At 38.0% G+C, this 17,363-nt stretch overlaps 1 protein-coding gene across 5 annotated transcripts in view; it reads left to right on the top strand.

Annotated features, from left to right (window-relative positions):
* LOC132824964 (serine/threonine-protein kinase WNK1-like) overlaps nucleotides 1-17,363 on the top strand; it is a 160,277-nt gene that overhangs the window by 62,737 nt on the left and 80,177 nt on the right. For all 5 annotated transcript variants that reach the window (XM_060839885.1, XM_060839887.1, XM_060839886.1 and 2 more), the window contains exons 5-8: nucleotides 3,317-3,405; nucleotides 4,452-4,671; nucleotides 5,011-5,350; nucleotides 14,817-14,986. In XM_060839885.1, coding sequence (XP_060695868.1) covers nucleotides 3,317-3,405; nucleotides 4,452-4,671; nucleotides 5,011-5,350; nucleotides 14,817-14,986 — 819 coding nt within the window. The remainder of the gene's footprint in view (nucleotides 1-3,316; nucleotides 3,406-4,451; nucleotides 4,672-5,010; nucleotides 5,351-14,816; nucleotides 14,987-17,363) is intronic.

The raw sequence follows: 17,363 nt of genomic DNA, 5'->3' as shown, positions 1-17,363 counted from the left end.
GCTCAACCTCCTACGCTCCAGTGAAAAACGTCCCAGTCTGTCAAGGTTAGAATCCTTTGAAAACATTGAAAAAATCTGAAGAGATGAAACTGAAAGTCCCTTACCTTTTTCATTCTTAGGCATATAGCACCTGGTCAAAAAATAAATGTACACATCCGTTATATTAAAGGACCAATGACATCAATCCAAGCCAGCATTTTCAACCGGCCTCCCTTGAGCAATAACATAGGAAGTTTTTATATGAAGATCAACTTGACACATATTACCAGTATCTTTGTGATCACGAGGGCATTATATGTAAAGTTGTTTTTCGTATTCTCCTATATTATCATACACGGCTAATTTGGAAATACTGGTGTGACATAGATAGTTGGTCCATGGAAAAATATTTTGTGTGTGTACGCATATAACGCAGAAAAAACTCAATTTTAAAATAACCAGGAATATTTGTATTTATAATTTAAAAATTAAAAATTCTGTAGAACAAAACAGTTTTGACCAACAAAGGTAGCTCTCATCATAGCGTACATGTCTTTAAAGGAATTTGTGACGAAAAACATGAACTTGGAAACTAAATTAGCACCTGAGCACCATCTGATCATTTTACCCTCTCCAAGCTAAATATACTAGTACCCTGTAGTATTATTTTCGGATTGTAAATATGTGTCTACTTTGTTTCTCAGATTGTCACCACAGCCCTCCGTGTTTTGTTTTTGATTCATTGTAAGATGGAATGGAATTCCTTGTTCAATAAAATTGATCAGTATGGGGCTTGAATTAAGTTTATTCAGTTAGGCAATGCTTCTGAAGAACAATAGTGTGGTGAGTCCATTGTTAGTGTGGACATCATATCATAAGGTCGATTAAAAAAAATGTGACTCTGTTGGTAATTTTAGAGAAGAGATTTACATTTATAAGATTCTTATAGCAAGATCTTTATTTGTTAAAGTCTTGCTGTGTGTTGTGAGCGTAATAGCATATTCACAAAGCTGGAGCTTACAAAGACCGTGTCAGTGTTTCATAGGAAAATCAAAAATTGTAAAATCTTACCTTGAAGCTATGGTGTGTGCCATTTCTGTGCAAATATCCCACCTCTTACCATGGAGTCTTGAGTCTAGACCCACCTTTTCTAGAAATGTGCTCTCCAAACCATAACTCTGCCTGTATCAGCTCAGCTGAGTAGCAATTGTTTGTATAAACTGTTATTATCTTAATTGTTATCTCAATGCTTGTCTTCAAAATTCTTAGTTTTGAAACTGTATCGCCCACCTAGGTGACCTTAACTTTGTCCCATTAGTTGAGAAACATTTTTTCTCGTAAAAGGCTAGTATGCAGGTACAGCTCAATCCAGCTATCAGTCTAGTAAACCTCCTCTGAACTGTCTCAAACACATGTATGTTCTTAACTAAAATAAAGAACTGCACGTTCCTGATGAAGGGCTTATGCCCAAAATATCAACTCTCCTGCTTCTCAGATATTGCCTGACCTGCTACACTTTTTTCCAGAAGAACCGCACATGCTGAAGATCTCAAATGAAAATAGAAATTGCTAGAAAAACTTAGATCTGGCAGTATCTGTGAAAGAAAGAGCAGTGTTAACATTCTTAATCAGAAGATTAGCTCTGCTTTCTGCAGGTACAGCAATAATTAAATAGTCTAATGGAATACTATCCTTTATTACGAGAGGGACCAAACACTAAAGTATGTGTTGCTCCAATAATGCAGGACATTCGTGAGACCCCATCTCATTAGTCCATGTAGTTTTGTTCTATGTTTAGGGAAGAACGTAAATGTAAAACAAACATCGAAATTACTGGAGAAATTCAGTAAGCCTGGCAGCATCTGGCAAAAATGTCCATTGGTCTGGAATGTGGGTAATCCATTTTTACAAGGAACTTTGCTTCATCCAGAGTTTAAACTATGGTTCTTTGAGATAAGTTGGGGTGGTGAGTCAATCCTTCTCTTTGCATGTAGAGTTTGGATTTATGTTTGTTACAGCCTAAAGGCGACATGTTTGTTTTCTCACTTCTACTTTGGAAGGTGTCCCTGTTTTGTAAAGCACATTGTGTTAATTCAGTCCAGTTCTAACCAGTTGAAAGATTCTGAAATTTTCTCTTCAGAAAGTAAAGGATGTAGTTTTATGACAACTTCAAGATTAATGTAGCTAAGTGATGAGCAAAGGGCAGCAAAGATTATAAAAGGGACCTCCAGTTTGATATTAATACTGATAAGATGGCTAAATGGTGGTCTCTCTCTGAAAACCCTTCTTTAATGAGGCAACCAGAAATGTTCATTTGTTTCTCATAGAACTTTTAAGCACAAGTCTAGTGGAACAAACCCATCCATGTAACTTAGAAAATTGCCACAGTTAGAATCTTTATTGTTTGAGTGAGAGTTATGGTCATCTGTTGTTTGTGCATGTATGTAGGATGTCCTTTGCACTAACTTTGAATAGCCATCTCTTGGCTGGTTTTGAATCTCTGACTGGGGTATTTCACTATATAATCAGAGTTTAATAGAGTTTTCTAATGAGTCATACAGGAATGTATTGTAAAACTACTCATGCAACACTATCTTATTAATTGAAAAAAGAACTGTACGCATTAAAGCACAGGTACAGATGTTTATCTTATTGCATTACAGAAAATTATCACGGAATATAACTTGCATGGATGGATCTGTACTGTATTCAATCCCTATCAGCCAGGTCTCCTAATGTGTTCTGCAAGTTACATGCATTGATGCTAAACTTTGAGCAGGATCCTCAAATGTTCACTCATTTCCTCTGAGGTGCAGTTTATCTCCTGCAGAAATTATGTAACTTCGCTAATAACTATTATTATCACTTGTTTTTTGAACAAATATGTGATGCTGGTTATCCTCCATTTGTTTTCATAGAATTCTAGTACCCAGTTTCATTGCTGAGCTGCACATACACTTCAAAAAATACGTATTGCCTTTGTTATTATCTTCATTCTTGCCGACAGTTTGACTTAACATTATTGCTGTTATTCTTACTGACAATTTGACATATTTTGCATACAGAGAGATTAAGAGGAACTAGTTTTGTAATTATCCAACAGAAGGACATTTTTTGGTTTTTACAAAAAAATTGATAGTCCACATTGGATAAAATTAACATTGATAGCAGGTTAATATTTTGGATTAAGTCAGTTGCAATGAAAGTTTGTACCCAAAAATTAATCCATATTTCTGTTTCAGTGCTGACTTAATCTTGTGTATATTCCAAACATTTCACATCTTAATTTCAGGTTTTTATCTTTTGTGTTCAACATTTAATTCTCTTTGCTCCTTAGGGTGTGAAACCAGCTAGCTTTGACAAGGTCGCAATCCCTGAAGTTAAAGAAATAATTGAAGGATGTATTCGGCAGAATAAAGATGAACGGTGAATATCTGTGCTTGCTTTTAAAATGATGTGGGAATTAAAATCTGAATCTGGCAATTGTATAAAAAGTTAGCTTTCTGAGATGTCAGCTATTTCCAAAAGCAGTTACGTTGCGAGGCGAAAATTAGTGAAATTCATGACTGACTGAAGCAGTTTTGGCAATGTTCATTTTAGGTTCCAAACTGAAATATGATGCTCCTTTTCAAAATAAGGGACAGAGGAATTGTGAAAAATGAAAAAGTTTCAAACTATATTGCTTATAGAAGGTAGTTGTGAATGTAAATACAGCAAATTTTTAATTAACAAGAGCACATGGAGCCAGGAACATTCCGATTGATCAAATATTCAGGTTGATCAAGAGGTCCACAGAATCAATGTAAAAAAAAACGCATACTAAATAATAGAAATATAATACAGGGGGTATGCACATCACTGTTATACTTTATTTACAGCCTAAATTACTTAAGTAATAATGCAACTTTGCCTTAAAGAAAACTTAGTGGCAGAGAGCCTTCTCATTCGCTATATTTAAATACTTGGGAAACATTTGACCTCCAGGACTTGGTTCCATCTAGTCCAGAGATGGCTTGAAAATCCCATTAGTTTGCTGACTCTTGGGGCTATGAACAGAGAACTAGATTGGAGAATAGTTCACTTCTGTTTCTGATTGACAAAATCTTTTAAGAGGAAACAGGGTCATTGGTATTGGAAATCAATGTAATTACTCCAGGGGAAAAAAAAAACTCCTATTCTGCAGTTGGAAATGAGGCATGTGATTGGAAAGAGTTTTACTTAATGTCAGGTTGAGATGTACCTAATATGCAATGTTGAAGTAGAAACAGCAAATGCTGGAGAAGCTCAACAGGTCTGGCAGCATCTGTGTAGAGAGAAATGGAGTTAATGTCCTGAGTCTGATCTGACTCTTCAGAACTACTTGATGTTTCTGGCTGTTTCAATTAAGCAGAGTTCCAAGTGCCCCAACATCGACATTAGATTTAAGGAGTACAATAACAACTTTGTTCATATTTTGTTTGAATTTGGTTTAGGTATGCAATTAAGGATCTGTTGAGCCATGCGTTTTTTCAGGAAGATACTGGTGTTCGTGTAGAGTTGGCAGAAGAAGATGATGGAGAAAAGCTTGCAATTAAGCTTTGGCTGCGAATTGAAGATATTAAGAAACTTAAAGGAAAGTATAAGGATAACGAAGCCATAGAATTCTCATTTGACTTGGAAAGAGATGTTCCGGAGGATGTGGCTCAGGAAATGGTAGGTTATTGTATTTTTGCAAACCTATTTACTATGTTAGAATTTGAGTCTCAACCACGTTTGTGGACCACAGCATGTGCAAGAATTTGATATTGTGGAAACTGCAATGTATACTTCTCATTTCTCAACAGTGTCTGTTTCCGTGCTGTACATCTCAATGACTGTATGATAACAAAGTGAAATGTTTTCACTCACATGCCATTTTTTGCAAGACAAATAATCTGCATGAAAGAAATGTACCAAAGACAACATTATTCTCAATCTTCAGGGTTTACTATCTTGATTTGCTCTAAATGGAAAATATGATGCATTTTTGACTTAGTATTATTTTTTATTCAGGTGGAATCTGGATTTGTATCTGAAGGAGATCATAAGACCATGGCTAAAGCCATTAAAGATCGTGTATCTCTGATCAAAAGGAAACGAGAACAACGTCAGTTGGTTAGAGAGAAACAAGAAAAGTTAGAGGAACAGCAGAAGAAGCATGATCAGTTGCAGCACCAGAAAACTCAACAAGGAGCCAGTATCTCTCAAACTGGAGGGGGACATCCTTCCCAGTTACCTGCCACAGCACTTCCTTCTGCCCTTACTGGAACCCTACCAACCCAAGTTGAACCAGAAGAGCCTGAGGCAGATCAGCATCGTTTGCAGTACCAGCCAGCTGGAAACTCTGTTACATGTATGTTGTTTACATTAAATCTGAGTAATAACTCTCCCATTTCCCATCTTAAGAAATCTTTATCTGCCAGAAGAACTGCGGATCAGAATTGATGATCTGGAATCAGAGCTTCAAACACTGCGGCACATCCGGGAGGGAGAAAGTTATCTGGATGCTTTGTTTCAGGAGGCAGTCACACCCGGTAGATTAAGTAATTCAAACATGGTTAATGATCAGGGACAACAGGGTGCGACTGTAAGCGAGGCAGGTAGGGGAATTCTGAGTTTTGGAATGGAAGAGCCTCAACCCTTGATCTTGTCCAACAGGTATGAGATTTTTGCTCCCTGTATGGATGCAGTAAAGGGCTGTGGCCAGCTGACCATGGCACCATGGTGCAGAAGGCCTTTCAGGAGGAGGGGGAGCAAAAAGACAAGTTATCAGGGATTCTGCAATTGGGGGGGGACAGAGCATCCTTTGTGACATGGATTGGGAGTCTCAAGTGGTGTGTTACCTGCCCAGTGCCAGGGTGCAGGACATCTCCAACCATCTTGAAAGGACATTGGAGGGGGAAGATCCAGTTGTTGTGGTCTACGTTGGCACTAACAACATAGGCTAGGAAGGAGGGCCTGTTTTGGAGATTTTCAAGCACTAGGAAGGAAATTGAAGAACTGGTCCTTAAGGGCCATAATCTCTGCATTTCTGCCTGAGCCATGTGCTAATTGGCATAAGGATAAGAAAATACGGAAGTAAACACGTGATTAAGAGATTGGTGTGGAAAAGAGGGATTCCATTTCATGGAAATTGGCATCAGATTTGAAACCAAAGGGATCTGTACCGATGGTTCAGGTGGAGACCGAGCCAACCTGGAACCAGTGTTCTGGCAAAAAGATAAATACGGTGGTTAGTAAGACTTTACACTAGTGAATCAGGGGAAGTGAAAGGGAAAGCAACAGGGAGTGCAGAGTCAAGTAGAAAGATCAGGTTAGCATGTGTGCAGGGTTTAAGTTCAAGGCAGGCTAAGAATGAAGCAAAAAGGAATGATAACTTAGGACATATTGCCAGAGATGTTGGAAATCATGAGGATAAGAAAATTAGCATTAAGACATTTTATCTAAATGCTCGTAGTATTCGTAACAAAGCAGATGAATTAATGGCACAAATCGTGAAAGATTATGATGTGGCACGCACCACAGAGACGGGTGGCAAGGGATTCGGACTGGCAGTTAAGCATCCAAGGATTTACAACATATTGAAAAGGCAAGGAGATGGGCAGAGGGGGTTGCCTTATTACTTAAGAATGAGATTAAATAATCTATGGCATTGAATGACATGGGGTCAGATGATGTGGAGTTGAGGAACCACAAAGGTAAAAAGACCATAATGGGAGTGCTATATTACCTCTTCTTCCCCCCCCCCAAAAAAAAAAAGGTCACAGTGATCATGGGAGTCTTCAACATGCAGGGGATCTGGGTGAATAATGTTGCTAGTGGATCCGAAGAAAGGAACTTCATAGGATGTTTACAGGATGGCTTTTTGGAGCAGCTTGTGATGGAGCCCACAAGAGAGCAGGATGGCTTTTTGGAACAGCTTGTGATGGAGCCCACAAGAGAGCAGGCTATTCTGGACTTATTTTATAAAGTCTGGCTCATTATGTAGAACTATGTTAAAGTCAGAGAACACTTCGGAGGCAGCGATCATAATATGGTAGAATTCAGTCTGCAGTTTGAAAGAGAGAAGGCAAAATCAGATGTAATGGTGTTACATTTAAATAAAGGTAATTACAGGAGCATGAGAGAGGAACTAACAAAAATCAATCGGAAACAGAGCCTAGCGGGGAAGATAGTAGAACAACAATGGCAGGAGTTTCTGGGTGTAATTGAGGACGCAGTACAGAGGTTCATTCCAAAGAGAAAAAAAAGATTATCTGGGCAGAGGTTAGGCAGAATGGTTTACAAAGGATGTCAGGGAATGTATCAAAGAAAAAGAGAAAACCTATAAAGTGGCCAAGAGCACTGGGAAATCAGAAGATTGAGAAGACTACAAAAGCAGAGGATAACAAAGAAAGAAATAAGGAAGGAGAGGAACAAATATGAAGGTAAGCTAGCCAGTAATATTAGAAATGATAGTAAGAGTTTATTTCAATACATAAGAAACAAATGAGAGGCAAAAGTAGACATTGTGCCGCTCCAAATTGATGCTGGAAGGCTATTGTTGGGAGATAAGAAAATAGCTGAAGAACTTAAGTACTTTGTGTAAGTCTTCACAGTGGAAGACATGAGCAATATTCCAACAATTTAAGGAGAGTCAGGGGGCTGAGTTGCGTATAGTAGCCATACAAAAGAGAAAGAGAAAGTACTAAAAAAGCAAAAATGTCTAAAACTTGATACTACATCTGGCCCGAATGGGCTGCATCCTAGAGTTCTGCGAGAGGTGGCTGAAGAAATAGCAGAGACGGTTGTAATCTTTCAGAAATCACTGGAGTCTGGGAAAGTGCCAGATGATTGGAAAATAGCTGTTGCAACCCCCTTGTTCAAAAAGGACCCAGACAAAAGAAGGAAAATTATAGGTCGATTAGCCTAACCTCAGTTGTAGGTAAAATTGTCAAATCAATCGTTAAGGATGAGATTTCTAAATTCATGTTCAGATTAGAACAAGTCAGCATGGATTTAGTAAGGGGAGGTCGTGCCTGACAAACCTGTTAAATTCATTGAAGAGCTAACAAGTAGGTTAGACCAGGGAGACCCAGTGGATGTAATCTATTTAGACTTTCAAAAGGCCTTTGATGAGGTGAGGGTCCCTGATGTTTGAGGTGAGCTACTGCCATGGATTGGGGTTGGCTGTGTGACAAGGGATAAAAGGTACTTTTTCGGAATGGCAGCTGTTGACAAGTGGGGTCCCTCAGGGTTCACTGTTGGGGCTGCAGCTGTTCACTTTATATATAAATTATCTGGATGAAGGGACTGGGGCATTCTGGCAAAGTTTGCCGATGATACTAAGTCAGGCGGACAGGCAGGTAGTACTGAGGAGGTGGGGAGGCTGCAGAAAGATTGAGACAGTTTAGGAAAGTGGTCCAGGAAATGGCTGATGGAATTCACTATGAGCAAGTGTGAGGTCTTGCACTTTGGGGAAAAAAAGAATATAGGCATGGACTATTATAAATGGTGAGAAAATTCATAAAGCCAAAGTACAAAAGGATGTGGGAGTGCTAGTCCAGGGTTCTCTAAAGGTTGATTTGCAGGCTGAGTCAATGATTAAGTAAACAAATATAATGTTGTCATTTATCTTGAGGGTTGGAGAATAAAAGCAGTGATGTGTTTCTGAGACTTCATAAAGCTGTAGTTAGGCCCCATTTAGAATACTGTGTCCAATTTTGGGGCCCACACCTCAGGAAGGACATACTGGCACTGGAGCGTGTCCAGCGGAGATTCACACTGATGATCCCTGGAATGGTAGGCCTGACGTACGATGATCGACTGAGGATCTTGTGATTGTATTCATTAGAATTTAGAGGGTTGAGGGGAGATCTAATAGAAACTTACAAGATAATGCATGGCTTAGAAAGGGTGGACCCTGGGAGGTTATTTCCGTTAGGCGGGGAGACTAGGACCCGTGGACACCGCCTTAAACTTAGAGGGGGTCAGTTTAGAACAGAAATGAGACGTTTCTTCAGCCAGAGAGTGGTGGGCCCATGGGATTCATTGCCTCGGAGCGCAGTGGAAGCCAGGACGTTGGGTGTCTTCAAGGCAGAAATTGATAAAGTCTTGATCTCGCAAGGAATCAAGGGCTGCGGAGAGAGTGCGAGTAAGTGGAATTGAAACACCCATCAGCCATATTTAAATGGTGGAGTGGACTCGGTGGGTCGAATGGCCTTGCTTTCACTTGTATGTCTTATGGTCTCATGGTCTCATGGTCTTATTGTAATATTGAATTTTTTATCCCCGATGAAAGAAGTGTTACTGTCTCTGCCAAGTGTTGTCATTAGCGAATTTGTCCAGACGTTTGGATACAGATCTGGAAACACCTCTGCAGAGAGTAAAAATAGGTGATTTGTCTTTTGTCATAACTTGAGATGTAACACATTGAACTGGGGAGGAAGGAACAAAAGGGAATGTCCGTGATAACGTGAGGGGTGCAAGATGATAAGGAGGTGGTAATGGGACAAGTAAAGAATGTTAAGGATGTGTTCAGAGGGTGTGTAAATGGAGAAAAAGTCATCATTAGCACTACTTCTCCAAAATAAACGAGGAGATTATGGCCTGAAATTGTTGAGCTCAGTCCAAAATATTGTGGAGTTAGTCAAAAATTGTGCGATGCAAAAACCACCACCACAATGTGAGGGAGAATTAATTTTGAGTTTTCATATATCAAGAGACTATAAAAGAATCGGGCATTTGAGATTAAGTTCGTTTTGTAAGACTTTTTTATTGTGTTTAGGTGAACTGAATATCAGCAAAAAGGAGTGTTTGCAACACTTTTTTCAAGTTGGTGATTATATTCTACTCCATTGCTGAAACTTAGAATGTGGGCCACTTTAGATTGAAATGATTGAGAGCTCTTCTATGAAAATTAAGGAAATACTGATTCCATCAGCAGAGTTCATAATCTTGGCTATTCGTATAGCTCTCGGTGTAAATTTGGACATGTGTAGATTTACAGTATCATTGGAAGCAGAAAATTCCATGAATACCAAGTTAAGTTTTAAAACCTAAGGTAAAATTAAAATGGTATTTTAGAACATGGAGTATAAAATACTGAAAACCTTTGGGGAAGGCTTGAGTCACTTCATAGAAACATAAAAACAAAAAAATATAGTGTTGAAGAGACCTTTTGGCCCAGCGAGTCTGCACCACCAAAAATGTGCTGCTACCTACACTAGTCTCATTTTGTGCACTAGGCCTATAGGTATGGTATAATAATTGTATATGTACTTGCAACATATGGTGGAGCTATGGGGACTTGCATCCTGTGAAGACAATTCTTGACTTGCCAGATAGTGATGCCAGGACATGCAGTTATGATTAGTATTTTTACAGGTACAGCTTATCACAATACACAGCCTGATCATACAGGTATACTGTGTTTAGGAAGTATTATAGAAAATAAATACATTAGAGAAAACATACATTTTAATTGATGGTGCCTTTAGATCTATTGTTCAGCTTCCTTTAGTAGTAAAAGCTTCCACTTGGACCATCTGTCTGTTAAATTATGATTATCAGTATTTGGAACATATCATAGAAACCTGTTATGATTGGAATAATTCTTCTCCCAATTCTTTTTCCCTTAGATGGGGGATTTGAATTGGTAAATCATCTTGTGGTAATGATGAACTGGAGCACAATTAATCACTTAATTCATAGTGTTTAATGTGGCCCAGTAGGTCTGTGCCAGGATTTATAATTCATATGTGCTCCCTTCCTTCCTTCATTTAACCCTAAACAGTGTAACTTAATTTGTCATGCTTCTTATGCAGTAGTAACATCACTATCTTTGGACCAGAGGTAAGAATTCAAGTCCCACCTGCCCTGGAGGTGTGCCATAGCATGTCCAAACAAATTTATTTACAATTAGTTACTAGACTGATTTCGGGGATGGCAGATTTGTCGTAGGAGAAGAGTTTGCGGAGACTGGGCCTATATTCACAAGCTTAGAATGAGAGGAGATTGCATTGAAACAAAAGTTATAACAGGGCCGGACAGACTGAATGCAAGACACACATTATTTCTCCTGGCCATGGGATTGAGTACAAGGTATCATGGACACACAATATGTGGCCATTTTAGACAGTGATGAGAAGAAAATTTTTCACTGAAAGTGGTGATCCTGTGGAGTTCTGTGACACAGAAGACTTTGGAGAGCAAGCTACTGAATACGTTTGCTAAATAAATGTCTGGAGGTAAAAGTTGTTGAGGAAAGAGCAAGAATATGGTGTTGAGAAAGATCAGACTTGATCAAATTGAATAGTGGAGTAGGTTTGATTGGGTAAATGGCTTATTCCAGCTTGTACTTTAAAATTTAAAGATAAAAAAGCTGCAGGTGCTGGAATGCAAAGTAGACCGGTAGGAGGCTGGAAGAATACACCAAGCCAGGCAGTGTCTGGAGGTGCAGAAGCTCATTGCTTAGTGTTTTTGATTTCTCTGAGATTCTCCTTTGCACCCTCATTCAGTTGAATGGACTAAACCAGTCTGATTCTAGAGTGGCATGGTGACTCAGTGGTTAGTACTGCTGCCTCACGTTGCCAGGCACATGGATTTTATTCCAACGTCGGGTGACTACTGTAGTTGGGAGTTTGTGTGTTCTGTCGAGGTGTTCCAGTTTTTATCATTCTACTTTTGTATGCTTTAATTAAACACATCTGTGACACTCACCCAACTACTCCTTGTGAAAGCAGACTCCACAAGTTGAATCAATCTCTGGAAGAACCCCACCTGTACTTCTAACAGGGACTGTTTGACACTTGCAATTGCTTTTTACTATTCACTCTGTCCTCTTTTTTTCATTTGGTTGTCATGAAGCCAGTCATACCTCCCCTACCACTATCACTGCTGAAGTAACTGGGGGACAAAATCCTGTGAAAGAAACCTAAAACCTGCTTAACCCTGCCTAAACTGCTCAGTTGTTTATTAAGTCAGCTATGTCCATTCGGTAGAGCTTTGTTTCTGGTTTTACTCTTTTAATTATCACTGTTTCTTTTGAAGGCTGGGCACATAGGCATGTGAGAACCCAAGTGTACTCATGCCTGTGCTGGCAGATTAAAAAGCAAATTATGAAAAATAATCAAACCTGAAACCTGTTTGCTTTGACATGATGTCTTTTAATTAAATTCTATATACCGGTCACTGCTAAGAAATCTGAAATCACTTGGCATTATAAGGATATTAAGAAGTTGGAAGAATAAAATCCTTGCCCCCAACGTTGCAAGTTAACCTCCCACTTTTGGCAGCAATTTTTCACTTTAAAGACGTTCCTGCGATTCTTAACACCCACCCCTCATTTATTTTGTCACGACAGCATTACATAAGACAGTCTTGACCATTCCTATAGCTATGATAAAGCCCTCACTTAAATAGCCTGAAGTAAATCTCTTGTGTAACATGTGTACATACAAGAACATAAGTTAACCCATTAAAGGAAATCAATCATGGATAAATTGTGCTTGTGAAAAGTCTTTGAAAGAGATAGTTGGGAAAAGCTGACTGTAAACAGGGCCTTTGTGCCAAGTTTATGAAGTGCCAGAGCATGAATACTTGTGGTTGTCATTCAAACACTTTTTTTTACTAGATATTGTTGCATGTGATAGCACATCCTGGCATACTGCTCAATATGGATGCTGAGAATTTGGTTTCTTATTGCTCCATGATCATGTTCCAGAAGTTATCTTTTTGTTAGGGAACACATTTCAGCAGCTATCTTCCCTTTTGGGAACAATTTCCCTGGGGTACTAGATCCAGACTTAAGGCACCTGAATAAATTCTGAAGTCTTCAGTGTAATACATGGTTCATGCATCCATCTGTTTTCAAACAGCGGTAGACTTTGTGCATCATGAACACACTCTTGGTCTTGAACATTAGAGTGGTCAGAAAACGACTGAATGAATTAAATCAGCTTGTCTCAAGCCTTGCTCAAAACAGTGATTTTGAGTCATTTATAACTTGGACAACGGGAGAAATTCTACTTTGCAATTTTTGTGCAATAGTAAGAAAGAAGTGATTGCTAGACTGATGGAGGCAACAAGTGGTTCTTCTGGTAAGCTTTCCTTGTGATAGCAAGGTGTGGTGATTAGGGAGTTTATCTTAAAAACAACTCTATTCTCAAAACTTGATAAATATAAATTTTAGACTAGAAAATATTTTGTTAATTTATTCCTTTTTGTTCTTGAGTTTGGATTTGGGTACATTTGTGTCTCAAGCTTATTATTTTTACCTTCTGATTTAAGATTTTGCTTTTAACGATCTCTTTTAGACACAGGATTGTATACTGTGTGGTGCACTGTGTATGTTTGGTACACAATCTTTACTGCTGAAGTTGAAGAAATATTAACCTTTTATCTCTTAACTCATAGAGGAAGTTGCATATTTTTTGCTATTTAGAGTGCTAACTTTGTCTTTTGAATAAGGTAACACTCCAACCTACAAAGGTATTGCTTTTGCTCATGAGATTTTTGGAAGATACAATATTGACTAGTTTGCAGAGCGAAAGATATTAACAATAATATAAGGAACTTGGGAGCAAAACACACTGTTAAGTGCTTATCTCATTTGCTCTAAAATAAGTTTCTCACTTGGCAGGATCCCAAAATTGATTTCTTTTTTGGTGTATGCAGGGGACAGCAAAAACCACCTTGTTTGAGTGTGTTAAATTTTAAAACCATTCAAAAGTTTAACACTCAGTTGTTTGATATGCTTGGAGGTTTACCACTACTGTTGTTAGATTTTTTTTTACCATAAGCTGAATGTATGGGCTACAGGTGTAATAAAATCTTTGACATATGTCATAGTCACTAGAACCCAAGTAGGGGTAAGAATAAGGTTAATAGAACCCCAGTCTAATTTTTTCAATACAGTATATTGTAGCTTTGAAATTTGCAAAAAGATATAGTTTGTAACTAGCTTTAGTCATTTAGTCAAAATAATATAATTCAAGTAATGTATAGTAGTAATGGGTTTCTCAGTGCAAAGATATGATTAAGGACAAAATAGGTAACTTGAACCTACTTCAGAGGTACCTCTATTATCCAAATACCAATTATCCAAAGGGGATCTCAAGGCCCTGATGGAAGCATTACATCAAAGATGTGTTTCCATCAGTGAACGCATGCTGTATGCTGCTGCAGTCTCCTGAACGGGGAGCAGATTTTAAAAACTCTTGAGCCCCAGAGGAAAGGCATTTAATCGATTAACCGAATAATCAATTATCCAAACTAAATAGTGCCCGCCATCATGTTCAGATAATCGAGGTTGCCCTGTGCACTCCTCAAAATCGATCATGGCTGATTTGATTGTCATCTGAACTGTGCACACTCACCTGTTGACAGCAACATTTGATTCTCATGTTAATCAAGAATCTATCTCTGTATTATGATAATCCATGTGTGATCATCTGTAAGGTGTAGAATTGAAGACCAAACCTTTCAAGAAGTCAGAGTGGAGTGGGTGCTTGTCTTTTAACCTTGAGTTGAAAGGAATGTAAACACCATAAAACTGAAGATCAGTGCATTCTGCTTATTGATGTTGAATATGATTAGATTTCAGGAATTTGAGAGTTGAATTTTAGTTCTGTTGATGACTTGATGCCATAATTTCAAATCAGAAATTCTGATCCAAAACTATAGTCCAACCTGGATTGTGCATTTATTGTGGGTTTCATCAGTTTGTAATGCTGTGCAGATGAATGAAAAATATTTTGTTAAAAACATATTACACTTTTTATACTGTAACACTTTTTGGAAGTTCATTTTTGATGCAAAACTGTTTTTTTCTTTTTTAGCTGATGGCACATTTGATAGTGGCCAGAGTTCATCTGGATTTTCAGATTCTCATGGCAGTCAAACTGTTTCCTATGGTTCTGCTCAAGAACAGCACATTTCAAGCCAGACTCCTTCAAATATCCAGGCAGTATCACAACAGCATTGTAGCCATCAGCAGCATTCTACAGGAGTAAGTATATTGGGCTGGGTACTTTTTTGTAAGCAGTATTTATAACCTCATACTCTGAGGAAACCTTTTAATGAGAGATTTTATTGATTAAATGTATTTGAAGAGCTTTGGTCATTTATTGAACATTGAATTTAATGAGAAGAACCTTCAACAGGGTTAAATTAACAATTTAAAATTTTTTTGTCATTCATTCTCATTCAAAAATGACAGACAAGAATTAATGTTAATCAATTTAAAAGTAAGTTTGTGAAATTTGAAGTTGCTTTAAATAATTGCCATATTTAGCCTGTACATTGGTAAAGGTGCTGTTTGAAGATTTTTCTTTGTCTGATATGAAATATTTCCAAATTCATAGCTGGAGCTTATTTCAGTTTATTTATCTAATTTATGGTTGGATTATTTTTGAGGTTAGAACTTACTTGCTTACTAACATCAAAAATGCAAGTGGTAACTTGCATCACAGTTACCACTGGATGCCTATGCTATTTAAAAATCTTTGATGGTTTTGACCAATTCTCTACAAATTTATTCAGAATACGCTAAGGTCATGATGTTGAAAAATGGAAAATTCAGGAAGATATATTTAAGATACTTTTAGGCCTGATGTAGAGCTTTCTTGGATTGCCAAAAACATAACATGCTTCTGACATGTTAATTAGATTTTAATGCATTATTGACTACACATGATGTTTTACGGATTCCGACGGCTGCTGATATGCATAAACCTTTTCATCCATCCTCATGCAAGTTGAAATCTACCCTTGAACCTTTGCATTATTTTTTGTTTGAAAAGTTCCTTTTAATTTTAGTATGGAGTTTGCAGGCTGCTTGCAGTACTTGATTCTTCTATCCAAGAAGTGTACATTGGATCTTTTTTCTTTTTGTGCATTCTTGGATACAATCTGATACTGACCAGTAGTAAACCTAACAGTAGCACTTGCTGGGTAAATGTTGGTGTATTGAGACCTGCATAGTACTAAATCTAACCAGTTAATCTGAAAATAGTAGCAGAAATAGCTGCCTCCATATATCCTGTGCAACTAAACTGCACAGTATACCTGGGCATCAAGTCTTAATCAACTAGTTTTCATTTCTTCTAATTTGATGTATTGTGCACCATCACAGAGCAAAACATCTCATTTCATTTCTTTCTAGCTCTCATTTACAAAGCGCCATTATGAATGCTGTCACAAATTATCAAATGTTTTTGTGTACGTTTTGACATCCAGTTTACTGTGGGTCAGTTGAAAAGTGTTATTTATTCCTTTACTTTTAATTTTTTTTTAGCTTCGACGAGGTCGTAGCATGTCTGTATGTGTTCCCCACCTTTCCACCATCCCTGATTCATCCTACATTCCTAGACAGTCCACCACTCCGCCACCAGTCCTCTCTGCTTCTTTCTCCCCATATGTTCGGACTGTTCCTGAAGAAACCTTTGCAGAAAAGCTGTCAAAAGCACTGGAAAGCGTCCTGCCTATGCACTCAGCTCCTCCACGCAAGCTACGCCGCTCCAGTCTCCCGTGTATTAGTTTCAACCCTGTATGTTGTATGTGACTCATGAGGATAAGTTCTCATTAAATACAAACTATTCTGGGCACTAAGTTTTACAGTTAAGATGGGATTTATTTTTTGTTAATACCTTACAGTTGTGACTATTAAATCTGCTATTTTAAAGTGGAAAGTGGATGCAAGTTTGTGACTAAATTGAAGTGTATATTTGCTTTCTGAATTCTATTATTAAATTTTTTCTAAATGGGTAGAATTTTAAACTGGAAGAAAAAAGCAGTCTTGTTAGATTTTTATTCCGTTTAAACAAAGTACTTGGAGCAACTGTTTCCTTCAAGAGTTATTCACTACTTGGAAAACTTGTAGCTTTTCTAACTATTTATCTGAGATCCTGAACAAATCCACCATAAAATATAGCAGCATATATAGATCATTCATGACCACTGGATACTGAAGCAGTCCATGTCTAAAAGCAGGAAGATATGGACAATATCCAGGCTTTAGCTGAAAGTGTCAATCAACTAACTTTTGCAACATGCCAGGAAAGGAATTCCAAACAAGGAAGACTCCCCATAACATTCAATGGCATTAATATTGCTAATTAAAAGAAAATGTTCATTCAGGGAATGTGGGCTTCACTGGCTTCAACTGCATTTATGATCCATCCCTTGTGTTGGTGAGCTTTCTCTTTAAAATGGTACAATCTGTTTGGTGTAGGTACACCCACAGAGTTCCTGGAGAGAATTCAAGTATGAGAAGAAAATGTATCGCCATCCTAAGTCAGGAGGATGATTGGCTTGGATGGGGAACATGCAGATGTTTGTTGGCTTGTCCTTGTCCTTCTAGATGATTAATGATCACGAGTTTGTAA

This window comes from Hemiscyllium ocellatum, chromosome 19 (genome assembly GCF_020745735.1).
Source record: "Hemiscyllium ocellatum isolate sHemOce1 chromosome 19, sHemOce1.pat.X.cur, whole genome shotgun sequence".
Lineage (NCBI taxonomy): Eukaryota > Metazoa > Chordata > Chondrichthyes > Orectolobiformes > Hemiscylliidae > Hemiscyllium > Hemiscyllium ocellatum.
The sequence above is the reverse complement of the archived record's forward strand: the minus strand, read 5'-3'. Positions and strand labels throughout refer to the sequence as shown.